At 45.0% G+C, this 18,117-nt stretch overlaps 1 protein-coding gene across 8 annotated transcripts in view; it reads left to right on the forward strand.

Annotated features, from left to right (window-relative positions):
• Positions 1-18,117, forward strand: part of ANKRD26 (ankyrin repeat domain containing 26) — a 154,984-nt gene that overhangs the window by 86,894 nt on the left and 49,973 nt on the right. For all 8 annotated transcript variants that reach the window (XM_077264993.1, XM_077264995.1, XM_077264997.1 and 5 more), the window contains 4 exons: positions 6,893-6,923; positions 8,708-8,831; positions 16,426-16,639; positions 17,585-17,768. In XM_077264993.1, coding sequence (XP_077121108.1) covers positions 6,893-6,923; positions 8,708-8,831; positions 16,426-16,639; positions 17,585-17,768 — 553 coding nt within the window. The remainder of the gene's footprint in view (positions 1-6,892; positions 6,924-8,707; positions 8,832-16,425; positions 16,640-17,584; positions 17,769-18,117) is intronic.

The raw sequence follows: 18,117 nt of genomic DNA on the forward strand, positions 1-18,117 counted from the left end.
CACTGCCGGTCTACCCCGTTTAAGATAAATGGCCTTCTCTCTGCATAGTATGAGGTTTAGCTTATTTACATACTCCTTCCTCGTGGGAACTTTATCTGAGATCCAGTGATATGCTATTAATTTTCTAGCAGTAAAAAGCATTCTGGCAACAGCTATTTGTGAATGATCATCTCCTCCCGCCTCCTCAACATATCCAAGCACACAGACAATAGGATCTCTGGGAATATCCTGCTCTGTGGCCATATATATTAAGTTGAGAACCATAATCCAGAATATTTGTATACAGGGACACGTCCAGAACATATGTAGGATATCTGCATTATCGAGCGTACACTTGGGACATTTTGAATTTGGCCTTAGACCTAAATCAAACAGCCACTTAGGAGTCCTATAAACCCTATAAAGGATATATAGTTGAGACAGACGGTTAGGCTCACTGAGAGACAACTTAGGGATCATTTGCATTATTGACTCCCATTGATCTACCGAAATCCCCCCCACTTGATGTTCCCATTTCGCCAATGCAGTCATCGGGTGACCTAATAGCGCCCTCGAGAGGAGCTCCCCGTACACGAATGAAATTAGTCCCCTTGTAGATGCCTGTAAACCGAGCCTATTAATAACAGTATCATGATGTATAATAATAGGGTGTATATGAGTCTGCATTATATAAGCGTGTCTTACTTGTAAATACTGATAAAACATAGAATGCTGAAGTGAGAACTCCCTTCGTAAGTCCTCAAATGATTTAAAGACACCCCCATCTATCAGCTGTGAGAGCCACCAGATACCCACTCGTCGCCATTGCGCAAACCCCTTCAGTGTCCTCAATTGCGGCAGATATGGATTATCCCATATAGGGGTATACCTTGTGAACCCAGTAATTCCCCTTAAACTTTTAATTTTACCCCACACTTTGACCATAAGCATTACCGTCGGAAATTTAGACACCCACGGTTTAAATTTATTTGCCTCTAACTTAGACAATAGGGGACCCCGACCCCCGAGAAACTGAAGAATCCCTCGACCTCCCCCTATTTCCACAGATGTGTCCTCCACTCTACTTGCCAGATGTTGACACTGGGAAGATAAAAAATATAGCCAAGGGTTAGGCAATGCCAACCCTCCTTCCTCCTTACTCCTTTGTAAGTGCTCTAACTTAATTCTCGCACCCTTTTTCAACCATATAAGTTCCCTAAACAGTGCATTAATTTTAAAGAACCTATTTTGGGGAAGCCAAATTGGGGAGTTATGAAGAACATATAAAAGCTGAGGCATAATCACCATTTTCAACAGGTTCACTCTCCCAACTATTGACAAATGTAACTTAGCCCAGGCCTTAATCTTCTGTTTAATCCTAGCCACAAGTGGGGAAAGATTTAAGTGTTCATAAGCTAATATGTTGTTTGATATATTAATACCCAGGTATTTAAAACATGACACTACTGGCACCTGTGGAGCTCTAACCACAGTTGGGTCTAATGGTAAAATAGCAGACTTTTCCCAATTTATGGCCAAACCCGATATAGCCCCAAACGCAGCAAAAAGTGACATTACGCCATTGAGCGATTCGTCAGAGTCAGCCAAAAACAGGAGAATGTCATCGGCGTAGAGAGCCACTTTCTCCTCTAATGTCCCGTATCTAAACCCTTCAATTTCTGGGCTAAGCCTTATCCTTGAAGCCAAAGGCTCCACCGCCAGGGCGAAAAGCAGCGGAGACAGAGGACAACCTTGCCTCGTACCCCTATACAGATTGAAGGACTCAGACAGCAGTCCATTTGCTCGTATTCTTGCTGACGGTTCTGAGTACAAAAGCTTAATCCAACCAATAAAGCCTGGACCAAAACCCATGCACTGAAGCGTAGCAAACAGGTATTTCCATTCCACGCTGTCAAACGCCTTAGCGGCATCAAGGGACAGAACTGCCCTCCTCCCCACATTGTCTGCCCCCACTTGCATATTGAGATATAGTCTTCTAACATTTAGGGCCGTTGACTTATGAGGCATGAATCCCGTCTGATCCGAGTGTATTAGAGATTCCACGACTTTTGAAAGACGAATGGCCAACACCTTTGCTAATAGCTTAATATCTACTGTCAGAAGGGAAATTGGTCTATACGAGGCCGGGAGGGTAGGATCCCTATCTTTTTTTGGTAAGACAGTAATAATAGCTTCCCGCATAGAAGGCGGAAGGACCCCAAGCCCGAGGCTATCATTAAGTGTAGTCAATAATATTGGGAGTAGAACCGACTTATATTTTTTATAGACCTCCACTGGTATGCCATCCACCCCCGGTGATTTGTTATTAGAAATAGTGTTCAGAGCCTCTTCAAGCTCATCTAAACCCAAAGGTTCATCTAACAAAGCTCTATCCGCATCAGAAAGTTGCGGGAGCCTGGCGGCTTCTAAAAAGTCCGCAAGCTCTTCCGTGGAAGCCCCAAAATGAGAGGAATACAAGTTAGTGTAAAAGGCCCTCAAAATCCTTAGAATTCCCGGTGAATCCGTAATAAGTGTCCCATCCCCACCACTGAGCCCAGGTATGAACGAGGACCCTTTTTGTGCTGACGTTATAACCGAGAGTAGGTGCCCCACACTCTCTGCACTTTCAAAGAATTGGGTTGATTGGAACATACGTTTCTGCGCGGCCGCCTCTAGAGTCATTTTGGTCACTCGTGACTGAGCATCCCTAAGTCTCCTCTGTGTGTTAGGGGTGACCTGCATTGAGAAAGCCCCCTCTGCAGCCTCCAACTCCTGAAGTACAAGTTTAGATTTTTGTCTTGAACTAGACTTAATCTTTGAAATCTCGCGAATAAACATACCACGCAAGTATGCCTTCAGAGTCTCCCACACCACCAGACTAGAGGCTGAGTTCTCATTAAACTGAAGGAATTCCTGTAATTCCGAGGTGAACATATCTGTCTTATCCACTAGCTGCAACCAAAATGGATTTAAGCGCCACAAAGGCCTACCCCGTGACACCACGTCATCCCCCTTGATCACAATGGACAGGGGTGAATGGTCCGACACTGTCCTTGGCAAATATTCAACATTTTTAATTTTCCCCAGCATGAGACCATCCCCCAAGGCCAGATCGATACGAGATAGAGAAGTAAAAGTAGGAGAAAAACATGAATACTGATACACCTCGGGATTCCTGCATCTCCACAGATCAGTTAAAGCTAGTTCTCGCAGGAGCGCCCCAAATGGTGTGCAATTACCTTCCGGTTTTATAGGTGCGTGATTACCTCTATCCCAATGGGCATCTAAAATGTTATTGAAATCACCCACCACTAAATATGGGACCCCTGGAAAACCTCTCAAAATAGTAAGAATTTGATATATGATCTTACTACTATATGGCGGAGGAATATATAAAGATATGAGTGTCATTGTAACTGCAGACAAGGTACAACATAAAATAACAAACCGCCCCTCTTCGTCCACCACCACCTGATTACATGAAAACTGAGCACCCCGTCCAATTAGTATACTAACCCCTCTGGAATACTGGGAATAAGTGGAGTGATATCCCGCCAATATCCATCTCTTATCTAGAATATTGAGTGTCTCTCGGGTAAGATGCGTCTCCTGCAGACAGATTACCGTTGGCTTATGATCCGCAATAAAAGAAAAAATTGCCTGTCTTTTTACTGGGGATTTCATCCCTCTAACATTCCAACTAAGAATCCTAACTTCCCCCATAACTAGTAGTTTCAGTCATACAAAACAATATCCAGTTAATCTTAGCCAAACCTATTTTAACATATGTGCACATATCAAAGGACCTAACACCCCCCCCATTCCCTCCCACCCTCCTAACAACCCATCCCAACATAACTTTAAATTGTGTTGGATTCATCCCACTCTGGTATAGATAAAACCCCCAACACCAGGCGTTTCAGTTCCCATCTCGCCCATCACATTTTACAGGATAACACCCCACAGCACAATGTGACCATCTGAGCACAGAGACAACTTAAAATGTCTAAAAGTTCACTTTTCCCCACTGCGGTCTTCCATCTCTCTTCTTAAATGTTGTTCATTCAGATCCAACCAATCAGCTGCCTCCATAGCGTCCAGAAAAAAATGAGATTTATTCCCAGCCTCGACCCGCAATTTAGCCGGGAACATCATTGAGTATTTCAGGCCAAGAGCCCTCAGCCGTTTTTTAATGTCAACAAATTTTGCTCTCATTTTCTGCACTGTCGGCGAAAAATCCGGATAAAATGAAACTCTAGAACCATCAATAGTTAGTTCAGGGTGATCTCTTGAAAACCGAAGAATGTTGTCTCTGTCTCTGTAGTGAAGTATTTTGGCCAAAATAGGTCTTGGTGGATGGCCGGGGGGAGGGGGACGGGTCGGAATTCTATGAGCGCGCTCCACCGCGTACAAGTGAGTCAGAGTGGCCGGTCCAACTTTCTCCTTTATCCAGGTCTCAATAAAAGTAGTAGGATTTTTGCCCTCGCATCGTTCTGGCACACCGACAATGCGAACATTATTGCGCCTGGACCTGTTCTCCAAATCATCCGTTTTGTTCCAAATCGCAGCAATATCTTTCGTGATCTCCTTATTGTGCTGCGCAGACGCAGAAACTGTATTTTCAACCACACCAACTCTTTTTTCCAATTGCCCAGTTCTGTCCTTAACTGTGTGAAGATCATGTTTTACATTTTGCATTGATTCCTGTAAAAAGCCCAACTGAGTGAGCACATTAGTAATAGCTGATCCACACTGCATAACAGCCACCAGCACGTCCTTTATAGTGGGCTCAGCAGGAACCTGCAGCTTCAGCGCTGTGAGCTGCTTCTTATTTTGTTCCACCAGCTCTCCCCAGCTAGCCAGGGCCTCCTGGTTCCTCTGCCCTCCAGCACTTTCAGTCTCCTCCTCCCCCTCTTCACTCATCCCCCGCTCTGTACCTTCTCCTCCTGTGTCCGGATCTTTTCCAACTGCATGGGGAGATTCCTTCTCCAATTCCTCCACTCGGGCAAATCGCTGCAGACGAGCCGCTACTTCTCTGTTTCTGGCTGCACTATCAGTCTCTGCATCTGCCAGAGCATGTGCTGAAGCAGCAGCGCCATCTTGGGAACCAGAGGCCATCTCTCCTGTAATCCTCCTTTGACCTTTTTTCGGCATGTTGCACGCCTGGAATGCTCCCTCGATGGCCCGAGGACCTCCACCAGTCCCCAGGGCCTCTCCACAGATAATTACTGGCTGTGCTGTGGGGATTTAGCAGCAGTAATTCACTAGGTCATGCAGGAGCTCTGCAAGCACACGTCCTCCTCACATGCTGCTAGGCCACGCCCCTATAATGCTACATTTTTAATCAAACACAATTGCAAAAATCGTTTTTAGCCCCAAATACATGTATTTTAAGTTATAAAAAAAAAAAAATCAATTATCCCCGGAGATAGCCAATCTGATTCATGCTTCCCAAACTGGGGTCAGCAAAAATTGGAGCCTGGATGCACGATTGCAACCAGGCATATTTTTGTTTTGAAGCGCTTCAGAGTTTCAGAGATCATATAGTTTGAGGATTAGGATGGGGACCCAGAGACCAGACTAGGCTAATGCCGCCCTCATATGGCTTTTCCCTGAGCTGCTGCAAGAGGTGATTGACAGGTTTTGTGCAATGCAAGAGACATATCACTCACCCAGAGCGGCCCCGGGTGGAGACTGTCTAGTCTCATCTACAGCTATGGCTCCCAGCCATCCGCCAAACCTATGTTTTTCTTGAAACTCTGGGGCTTTTCAAAGAAGGATATACCTTGCTGAAATTGTTCAGCGAGGCTCTGATTCTTGCTGCCTGAATGTGGGCAGCATGATTAAGGCGATAGATTCCCTTTAAGTCATCTTTGCTTACATTAATGAGAATTAATGAATGAACATTTTATGTACAGTGGGGCAAAAAAGTATTTAGTCAGTCAGCAATAGTGCAAGTTCCACCACTTAAAAAGATGAGAGGCGTCTGTAATTTACATCATAGGTAGACCTCAACTATGGGAGACAAACTGAGAAAAAAAAATCAAGAAAATCACATTGTCTGTTTTTTTATCATTTTATTTGCATATTCTGGTGGAAAATAAGTATTTGGTCAGAAACAAACAATGAAGATTTCTGGCTCTCACAGACCTGTAACTTCTTCTTTAAGAGTCTCCTCTTTCCTCCACTCATTACCTGTAGTAATGGCACCTGTTTAAACTTGTTATCAGTATAAAAAGACACCTGTGCACACCCTCAAACAGTCTGACTCCAAACTCCACTATGGTGAAGACCAAAGAGCTGTCAAAGGAAAGGAGTTCCGGCCGCGCATGCGCGGTCAGAAATGGTGGATCCGACAGACAAAAAAACGTTCCCTTGAACGTATTTTCGTCACGACGGTCTGCAAAAACACGACGCATCCGTTGCACGACGGATGCCACGTGTGGCCATCCGTCGCAATCTGTCGTCAATAAAAGTCTATGGCAAAAAAACGCATCCTGCAGGCACATTTGCAGGATCCGTTTTTTTTACCAAAACAATGGATTGCGACGGATGGCAAAAAACGGAAGTGTGAAAGAGGCCTTAGAGAGCCATGATCTATTCTAGACCATATTACTTGTCTTAGTCACATGCTTGTTGGTGGACATCTGAAATCTCCCAGTAAGGCAGGCCATACACATTTACATAGAAGATCGTATCCGCAAGTGTTTTTGGGGGCAGCTGTACAGTCCCCTCAGTGTTAGGTGCAGAGTAGAGCATGAGAGATTTAGCATCTGGCAGTTACTCATTCCCTTCTCTGTAGAAACAAACATATAACATGTAAGTGTGCCAATGGTGATCTGATGTGTGACCGACTGCCATTTTTCCCCATAGAAGACTTGTATTAATTGGCTGTTTGTTATATTTCTTTCAGGTCATCTAATAAACGCACAGGAAAACAAAAGGTGAATGACATTTTGTGACTGAGTTTATGCAGAACCAGACGTAGATGGTGAGACGCATTACTATCATCTACTTGTATGCATAGCATTAGCTGACATTTTCGTCTATTCGTGATCTTCTCCATTTACAATTCTGAGACAGGGTGACGTGTTATATAGTGGGTACGGAAAGTATTCAGACCCCTTTAAATTTTTCATTGCAGCCATTTGGTAAATTCTTTCTTTTTTTCACAGTAATGTACACTCTGCACCCCATCTTGACTGAAAAAAACTGAAATGTAGGAATTTTTGCAAATTTAATAAAAAAGAAAAACTGAAATATCACATGGTCATAAGTATTCAGACCCTTTGCTCAGCATTGAGTAGAAGCATCCTTTTGAGCCATGAGTCTTCTTGGGAATGATGCAACAAGTTTTTCACACCTGGATTTGGGGATCCTCTGCCATTCTTCCTTGCAGATCCTTTCCAGTTCCCTCAGGTTGGATGGTGAACGTTGGAGGACAGCCATTTTCAGGTCTCTCCAGAGATGCTCAATTGGGTTTAGGTCAGGGCTCTGGCTGGGCCAGTCAAGAATGGTCACAGGTTATTTATCTGTGTGCTTAGGGTCATTGTTTTGTTGGAAGGTGAACCTTCGGCGAAGTCTGAGGTCCAGAGCACTCTGGAAGAGGTTTTCATCCAGGGTATCTCTGATCTTGGCCGCATTCATGTTTCCTTCAATGACAGCCAGTCATCCTGTTCCTGTAGCTGAAAACACCCCCATAGCATGATACTGCCTCCACCATGTTTCACTGTTGGGATTGTATTGGGCAGGTGATGAGCAGTGCCTGGTTTTCTCCACACATACCGCTTAGAATTATCACCAAAAAGGTCTATCTTCGTCTCATCAGACCAGAGAATCTTATTTCTCATAGTCTGGGAGTCCTTCATGTGTTTTTTATCAAACTATATGCGGGCTTTCATATGTCTTGCCATAAAGGCCCGACTGGTGGTATCTCCCTACTGCATCTCTGGAGCTCAGCCACAGTGATCTTGGGGTTCTTCTTTACCTCTCTCACCAAGGCTCTTCTCCCACGATTGCTCAGTTTGGCTGGACAGCCAGATCTAGGAAGACTTCTGGTGGTCCCAAACTTCTTCCATTTAAGGAATATGGAGGCCACTGTGCTCTTAGGAACCTTGAGTACTGCAGAAATTCTGTTGTAACCTTGGCCAGATCTGTGCCTTGCCACAATTCTGTCTCTGAGCACTTTGGCCAGTTCCTTTGACCTCATGATTCTCATTTTGTCTAACATGCACTGTGAGCTGTGAGGTCTTATATAGACAGGTGTGTGCCTTTCCAAATCAAGTCCTATCAGTTTAATTAAACACAGCTGGACTCCAATGAAGGAGTAGAACCATCTCAAGGAGGATCACAAGGAAATGGACAGCATGTGACTTAAATACGAATGTCTGAGCAAAAGGGTCTGATTACTTATGACCATGTGATATTTCAGTTTTTCTTTTTTATTTGTAAAAATTTCTACATTACTGTTTTTTTCAGTCAAGATGGGGTGCAGAGTGTACATTAATGTGAAAAAAATGAACTTTTTTGAATTTGCCAAATGGCTGCAATGAAACAGAGTGAAAAATTTTAAGTGGTCTGAATACTTTCCATACCCACTATAAAATAGTCACAAGTTGGTTGTTGGAGAAAATCCTGTATACAGGAACGAACTCTTCTGTAATCTGCCATAATCTAACCACTGAGCCACCTTGCTGCTCTGTATTACAATGAATGTTGTCTTACACAGATGAATGAAGATTTGGCTGATTACTCGCAGTCCTCTGATACTGGAACTGATGATTCAGAATTGCCTACTTCAGCTTTCACAAATGCTATGTTGCTGATCAAACAACTCAACCTTGATGGTCAAGGTAATGGACAAATAAATAATGAAGAAGTCATTAAATTCATCAACAATCTACTTTGTTATACTGTCACATGATGGGAAAGATCCTAACAGTCCATTTCAGCCACCTGTCCCATACACAGGAGTGCTCATTTGGCTGACGTGTTGGCCAGTGGCTCATCTCCAGTAGAACAATGTCATCAACAATCCAAAATCGAACATGCCAAATCGACCTCTTCAGCAACGGTCATTAGGCTGGTACCTTCATAGATTGTCAGCCGTTCCCGGCGGGTACAGCTAACAGTCAAGTGTGTATGTGGCTTTTAGTACGGCCTTTAGGGTTCATACTCCTCTGTGTTTAAATCGGACTAGTGCAATCTGATAAAAAATCTGATTGCACCTGTACCAATGTTATTCAATGAGTTAGTGCTGGAAGCATGTTGCGAGTGGACCCTTATATCGGATGAGACTCGTCAATGAAAGTCAATGAGTGCGAGAGAAAAAATGGACAGCACACAGACCATTTACAGAACACTGTAAATGGTCCTGTAAATGATTGTAGAATAACAGTTGCAGAGAAAAAACGCATGTCATACGGATGCTATGTGAGAAAAATTGCATTGTACTCGCATGACACTCGCCCTTCTTTCCTGGATCAACATCGGATCCATTTTACTGACGCAGATGAGTATGAGCCCTTACATTGATAGTCATTCATTTGATTGCCCAGAATATAATACTGCTTGTATTTCAATGACCACAGTTTGTCCTGGCTATTACTGGTAATCTCTAAGAAATCCTGGAGTCATGTGGTGGCAATTACAGTGGGGAAAAAAAAGTATTTAGTCAGCCACCAATTGTTCAAGTTCTCCCACTTAAAAAGATGAGAGAGGCCTGTAATTGACATCATAGGTAGACCACAACTATGAGAGTCAAACTGAGAAAACAAATCCAGAAAATCACCTTGTCTGATTTGCCAAGATTTATTTATCAAATTATGGTGGAAAATAAGTATTTGGTCATTAACAAAAGTTAATCTTAATATTTTGTTATATATCCTTTGTTGGCAATGACAGAGGTCAAACTTTTCTGTAAGTCTTCACAAGGTTGGCACACTCTGTTGTTTGTATGTTGGCCCATTTTTCCATGCAGATCTCCTCTAGAGCAGTGATGTTTTGGGCCTGTCGCTGGGCAACACGGACTTTCAACTCCCTCCAAAGGATTTCTATGGGGTTGAGATCTGGAGACTGATTAGGCCACTCCAGAACCTTCATATGCTTTTTATGAAGCCACTCCTTCGTTGTCCTGGTGTGTTTGGGATCATTATCATGCTGAAAGACCCATCCACGTTTCATCTTCAATGCCCTTGCTGATGGAAGGAGGTTTGCACTCAAAATCTCACGATACATGGCCACATTCATTCTTTCATGTACACTGATCAGTCGTCCTGGTCCCTTTGCAGAGAAACAGCCCCAAAGCTTGATGTTGCCACCCACATGCTTCACAGTATGTATGGTGTTCTTTGGATGCAACTCCGCATTCTGTCAACTCCAAACACGAGTTTTGTTTCTACCAAACAGTTCTACTTACTTTGGTTTCATTTCATTAGACTATATGACATTCTCCCAGTACTCTTCTGGATAATCCAAATGCTCTCTAGCAAACTTCAGACGGGCTTGGACATGTAATGGCTTAAGCAGGGGGACACGTCTGGCACTGCAGGATCTGAATCCCTGACGGCGTAGTTTGTTACTGATGGCAGCCTTTGTTACAGTGGTCCCAGCTCTATGCAGGTCATTCACTAGGCCCCCCCGTGTGGTTCTGGGATTTTTGCTCACCATTCTTGTGATCATTTTGACCCCACCGGGTGAGATCTTGCGTGGAGCCCCAGATCGAGGGAGATTATTAGTGGTCTTCTATGTCTTCCATTTTCTTATTATTTTTCCATCATACATGACGGCACCACGAGAGAGGGGATCCGCCCATCAAGGACAGGAAACCTTCAAGATAAAAGGGGCGGCTCCTCTATCCACATCAGTTGGTTTCCTGTCCTTGACGGGGAACCCTCAAGATAGAAGACTTCTGATGAAGACAGGAGAGGATGCCTAGGCCTGGGTCGGATGGATTTGGGCAGGCGCTGGTCTGCTGCACCCGTCACCAGGTACCGGTAGTCGCCTCGGGGGTCATGTATTCCATGCCCCCCCTGAGCGAAGCATGGCCACAGCCCTTGAGGCAAACACCCGGGTGAAGACTGGGCCTCGGAGGCCACAGCAGTGTAACCCCCCTGTACCCGCAAAAAAATTCTACCTGCTGTTAAGTCCTCGGAGGCCACAGTAATGTGCCCCTCCCTGTTGACTAAATGGTGGCCATGCAGCCTGTGAAGCACATCGTGCGGGGCATTTTAGGGCTCCTCGGTGTATGGGATACTCCCTGTTGAGCATACAGCAACCCTCCCCATTCCCCAAAGACAGATGGTACCTGCAAGAACAGCATGGTGTTTTTTCTCCACGTGAAGCAAAGGTATGGGAGCAGCATTTTGGGACGCTGACGGCTGTGAACTCTATCATGGAGCTGCAGGGGTGAGGGTAAGGCTGTGCACACGCTCTCCTCGGTGCTCTACCACGCGACCGGAAGTGAGGGGGCGTATCTATGCGGCGCTCAGCTGATGCTGAAAGCAGGGAAGCACATCGCCGGCTCTGGACCCGGGATCGAGCAGGGACCAGAGGAGGAGACCGGCGCTCTGACACAGTCTGCATAGATGTCGCGCTGTGCGGCCTGGAGAGAGCGCGCACCGGAAGTGGTTGCCGGGTGCGCGCTCAGGTATCATTTTACTGTGCAAGCGTCGCGCTGGGCGGCCGGTAATGGCAGGATCAACCAGGTAAATGGTGGCTCTAATAGCGCGCACCGGAAGTGGTTGCCAGGTGCGCGCTCTGACATGATTATACAGAGCAGGTGTTGCGCTAGCGGCCGGCAGAGGCAGGTGCATCTATGAGCACTGGAAGTGGTGCAAGCACGATCAGCCAGGTAATCAAATCATGACAGGTGCGCACACGCACCTGACTACTGAAGCGACCAGTAATGGCAGGATCAACCAGGTGATCCATTAAAAAAAAAAAAAAAAGGAAGTGAATCTATTTAAACGAGCCAGAAGTGCTGCCCTGTGTCACTAAACCAGGCCAGGTTGAGGGTGACTACTCTTGTTACGTGCTAGTGTGTATGATGGAGAGCTTTTCACCAGAACATTTGATGCCACAGCAAGAGGTGCAGGAGAGGCGGTCTCGTTCAAGTGAGAAGAGCCAGACCCGCCGTGGCAGCAGCAGAAGCCGCTCGGACAGCGTACGGACGGATCGCCATACCAAGGAGGGGTCCCTAGTCTCATTGGGAGACACGGAGAAAACCAGCCAACCTCCGGATCCGGTACCCGTACTTTGAAAGCGTCCGAGTGGTGAGTGAACTGCGAGAAAGTTCAGCACGCTAATGTCTGTTCTTTTCTCTTATCTCCCTCTCTCCCCTCTTTTTCTTACATACATTGGGGGGTGGAGTATAGGAGGTCCCCAAAAAGTATAAATCAAAAGCCAAAAACAAGGAATGTCCCTTATGCAAAAAAGCGTTAAAACCATCCTGGAATAAAAATCTGTGTCAGGATTGCATTAACAAGACGGTAGCGGAGGAGACACCCTCCTTTACAGAGAGTTTAAGATCACTGATCCAATCAGAGGTCGGTAGGTCTGTGAAAGCATTGCAGACAGCCAACACAGATGCCAGATCTAGGGACAGATCCAGCCCCTCAGTAGCATCCCAAAGAGATTCCTCGGAGTCGGATAGCAACAGCCCCACGGGTATTTACAAAGCTGATTGCAGAGGTCACAGCACATCTCAGAGAAAAAGACACTCTGATAATACCCTACTTAGACGACTTCCTGATAGTGGGGAAAAACTTTTCTCACCGTCAGGAGCAGGTCAGAATAGTGATGGACACTCTACAGACAATATGATGGCAACTAAACCTCAAGAAATCCAAACTAGAGCCAGCAATGGTCCAGAATTTCCTAGGGATAACGGTAGACTCCGTGGCGCAGGAATGTCGCCTCCCAGAGGAAAAAGAGGAAAAGATCAAACAAATGAGGAGTTCCCTGGACATACACAGCCTCCAAAGTAATCACAACGGACGCCAGTCCATGGGGGTGGGGAGCTCACTCAGACACACTATGGGTCCAAGATCCCTGGGCTCAAGAGGAGAAAAATCTATCCTCAAACGAGTGGGAACTCCTAGCAATAGAAAAGACGCTAGAGAGATTACTTCCACACTTGACAGGGCATCATGTGAGAGTCCTATCGGACAACCGAACTGCAGTCGCATACGTGAACCACCAGGGGGGCACCCGTTCTCTGTCACTGATGCACATAACCAGAAGACTCATGTCTCTAGCCGAAAGGCATTTCCTTTCATTATCGGCCCTGCATATTTGAGGTGTGGACAATATAAAGGCAGACTTTTTAAGCAGGAACCACTTGAGGCAAGGGGAATAGTCCCTAAAAAAGTCAATTTTTCAACGGATAGTGCAAATGTGGGGAAGACCCAGTGTAGACCTCTTTGCCTCAAAAGCCAACAAAAAAGTTCAAAAGTTCTGCTCCCTGAACCCAGCAGACAGGCCGTTGGCAGTAGAAGCCTTCAGCATAGAATGGACGTCAGGACCTCCTGTATGCCTTCCCACCGATATGTCTAATCCCAGCAGTTCTGAGGAAGATCAGGGAGGACAAGGCCAGAGTGATTGTAATAGCTCCCTTCTGGCCGAAAAGACCATGGTTTAACTGGCTGAGAGTGATGTCAGTGACGGACCCGTGGGTTCTCCTGGAAGACCAGGACCTTCTAACACAGGGTCCCTTCAACCACCCGCAGAATTCCGGGCTACATTTGACAGCCTGGCATTTGAACGGTCGTTGTTAGAGAAAGAAGGGTTCTCAGCTGGTTTAATATCCACCTTGCTCAGTAGCAGAAAACCAGTAACGACCAAGATCTGTGGGAGAATATGGAAGAAATTCCTGTCCAGCTCAGGGCCAATACGGGAAGGGGAGGTCCCGATAGTGGCAATACTGGAGTTCCTGCAAAAGGGCTTAGATCTGGGGTTAGCTGTTAGTACCCTCAAAGTACACATTTCAGCCTTAGCAGCCTTATTCAACTGTGACCTGGCAAGCAATAGGTGGGTGGTGAGGTTTATCCGAGCCTGTAGTAGAGCTGACTCTGTTCCATCCCCTACTCCTTCACCATGGGATCTAAATTTAGTGTTGACAGCTTTGACAGAAAGCCCCTTTGAGCCGTTAAATTCAGCATCAGATAAAGTACTGACATTAAAGACAGCTTTGTTAGTGGCACTTACATCGGCCCGTAGGGTGGGGGCTTTACACGCGTTGTCAGCTGACCCCCCTTACACACAAATTATGGGCGATAGGGTTGTATTAAAATTAGATCCGGCATATCTCCCCAAAGTGGTATCGAGATTCCATAGGGCTCAGGATATAACCCTACCCTCTTTCTGTCCCAATCCTAGTAACAAGAAAGAGGAGAGACTCCATTGCCTAGATGTCAGGAGATGTATCCTACAGTATTTAGAGAGTACAAAATCCTGGAGGAAACAGAGGGTTTTATTTGTTTCGTTCCAGGGGTCAAGGAAGGGCCTTAAAGCCTCAAAACAGACTATCGCTAGATGGGTGAGAGAGGCCATTATTCTAGCGTATAGTAGTGCAGGAAGGGTTATTCCACAGGGTCTGAAAGCCCACTCCACGAGGGCCATGGCGACGTCGTGGGCGGAGAGAGCAGATGCTACCATCGACCAAATCTGTAAGGCGGCCACTTGGTCCTCTCCGTCTACATTTTTTAAACATTATAGGCTAGACCTATCTGCTACCTCTGATCTCACATTTGGGAGAAGAGTGTTACAAGCAGTGATCCCTCCCTAAAGAGAATACAATCTCTAACTCTCTCGTGGTGCCGTCATGTATGATGGAAAAACAACGGTATTACATACCTGGTAATGTGTTTTTTCATGAGACATGACGGCACCCTTATATTCCCACCCTTTTGATCACGTCATTAGTTGGGTGCATTATTAGCATTATTTGTATTATACACTCCCTGGGGTATCGGTGAATAGAACCGTATAGGATGTATTATTTATGTGTACACTAACCAGCGGAGTTCCTCTCGTACTCTGTAAAACAACTGATGTGGAGAGAGGAGCCGCCCCTTTTATCTTGAAGGTTTCCTGTCCTTGATGGGCGGATCCCCTCTCTCGTGGTGCCGTCATGTCTCATGAAAAAACACATTACCAGGTATGTAATACCCGTGTTTCTCCCACAGTTGATTTCATCACACCAAGCTGCTTGCCTGTTGCAGATTCAGTCTTCCCAGCCTGGTGCAGGGCTACATCTTTGTTTCTGGTGTCCTTCGACAGCTCTTTGGTCTTCACCATAGTGGATTTTGGAGTGTGACTGTTTGAGGTTGTGGACAGGCGTCTTTTAAACTGATAACAAGTTCAAACAGGTGCCATTACTACAGGTAATGAGTGGAGGACAGAGGAGCCTCTTAAAGAAGAAGTTACAGGTCTGTGAGAGCCAGAAATCTTGCATGTTTTTAGGTGACCAAATACTTATTTTCCACCATAATATGCTAAATAATTCTTGCCAAATCGAACAAGGTGATTTTCTGGATTTGTTTTCTCATTTTAACTCTCATAGTTGTGGTCTACCGATGTCAATTACAGGCCTCTCTCATCTTTTTAAGTGGGAGAACTTGCACAATTGGTGGCTGACTAAATACTTTTTTCCCCACTGTAGCTATTTTCAGGAAAATGCTCGTTTAAGCTCTAAATTAGGGGCGGGGAACCTATTTTTCTGCCAAGAGCTATTTGGATATTTGTACCGTTCTTTGGGGGCAGTACAAATCGCGCTTTATCTCCACCCACAAAGTATGTCCTGACACTGGCACTGGTGTCAGGACTAGAGATGAGTGAATTAGATCGGATCCAAGCTATAGCGCTTACCGAATAAGCTGCAGAGGGAACCTGGATACATGGAGCATGCCGGCTGATCAGCGCAACACTTGCATGTGTCTCGGCTGTATGACAGTCACAACATCTGCATGGAGAGCCTGTTTGTTGGGCTCTCCATGCATGTGTTGTGACGGAGACGCAGCTGCGGCGCCGGACAGCTGTTCAGCAGGAGCGATCCAGGAAGCCGGGTTCCCTCTGCAGCTTATTTAGTAAGCGCTATAGGTTGCCGAATAAGCAGGGACCCAATCAAATTCGATCATATCTAGTCGGGACATAATCTTTCATTGCACACATCTCAGTGTTCAATAGTGAACTCTGGGTGCACGTGCTCACAGAACAGGAAGAAATTAATGAGCTGGTGGCCATCAAAACACAGCTGCCAGCCCAAGCACTGGGGTCCCTGGGAATCTGCCATGGGGACAAATAAAATGTCATCGCAGGCCGTAAATGACCCGTGGGCCTGAGGTTCCCCCACCCTAGCTCTAAATAGTTTATATAATCAATATGGTGCTACAATGGTTACAATCTTGTTGGCATTGGGTGACGATAAGACTTTTTTTTTTTTATCAGATTCATTGAAGTCTTTGAAAATCCAAAATATTATACATGAGTATGAACGAGTGATAGAAAACGAAAAGGGACGACGTGCGCTTCTGTCACGAGAAGTAAAGAAATTGCGTAGAGAACGTAAAGAAGTGCAACAAATGATGGACGAAAACCGAGAGCTCAAGTTTTTGTTAGAACATCACAAAGTAGAATGGGAAAGTGACCTAAACAATTTAAGGTCAGATGATTGTCGTCATTCATCTTCTAAAGCAGAGAACATCATTCTTTATTACTGGTATCTTTTAGCAGCGGGCACCCTAGTTTTAGTCATCACAGGCAACATAACTCTACAGTGTATAAAAATTGCAAAAGTATCTGTGTAACCAGACACAACCGACACTGTGACTTTATTTTTCTCCTAATAGGGTAGGTTAGGCATAATAAAAAAACACTCCTTTGCCTAAAAGTAACTTTTCCAATTACAAGATTTATAGAGCGCTTCCAATAAAATTGTTGACTATGTCTACCAGTAGAATTGTAGACCAGGCAATTAGGTAGTCCAGTCGTCTTGACCGCAGTATGGCTCCACTAGTCTCTATTGTAAAGAAGCTTTGTTGCTGAAGCTTTTGGCAATGCCTGGTTACCAGACTTGTAGAGAAAGCGATAGGTAGATGTCCATTCCTCTAGCAGATACAGACGGCACCTCTAACGTCTCACCAGTGGTCACTGCAATCCCCCGCCATGTTCACCATTGGGTCAAGCACCCTTCTCCTTAGCAAGCAGTCATTTTACACACCCTGGGTAGTCACATACAAATAGCCTTTTACTGGCCGACGTACGTAGGTTCCTATATTAGTCTCTTCCAACAGACACCAAAGCAAGTGGAGCCCACGTTTTGTTTTCTTGACCATCGCTATGTGCTTTTTTTGCCTGGAATATGTAATCTTTAGCTTCCCCTATTAGGAATAATGATGCTTCGTGCTGTCTGTAACATCGTATAGCTCATATTTATCCGAAATTAATAGTAAGTAGCCACCGAGGGAGCAAAATGCATTTACCTGGACCAATGTTTGACTTTTCATCCTAGCGTCAGAGTTTTGTTCAGCCCTGCTTTATGGAGGGTTTTATTTGTTACATGTTAGGATGCATAACCTAAAGTTCCCATACCTTGTGTGTGTATTAGACTTAGTCTTAAACAAGAGGAAGAAAAGCGGAAGAGTTCGGAAATGCTGTATGATAAGAGCAAAGAACAGCTAAGAAAGAAGGAGGACCTGTGCTGCAAAGAAATGGAGGAAAAGCAACATCTTGAATTAACCCTAAGAAATGTAGAACTTGAAATGAGGAGCCTGAAGAACAACTTGAAGCAGGTATAATACATATTGACTGCTGTATGTTGGTTTTTTTAATCTCCTCTTGAACTCCCATGCCAAATAATGTTTCCTTTTTTTTTAAAAAAAAAAAAAAACCTTCTGAATTTGAAGGTACAAAATTCAGAACTTTATATCACTGTCAGAAACAGGGCAGCAAAAACTGGAGCGAGGTGGAAGATCTAGTTTGTGAGGAGTATATGCCAGACACTTTTGAAGTTTAGAAGAAAAGTTTATTATAGGAAATGGGTGAACTGCAGTACTAAGACAAGTTATAAAACTCTGGGCATTTGTTTGGATTGAGGGTTTAGAGGTGATCTTATCTACACCAGTGCATCAGTGTTGAGTC

This window comes from Ranitomeya variabilis, chromosome 5 (genome assembly GCF_051348905.1).
Source record: "Ranitomeya variabilis isolate aRanVar5 chromosome 5, aRanVar5.hap1, whole genome shotgun sequence".
NCBI classification, from domain to species: Eukaryota; Metazoa; Chordata; class Amphibia; order Anura; family Dendrobatidae; genus Ranitomeya; species Ranitomeya variabilis.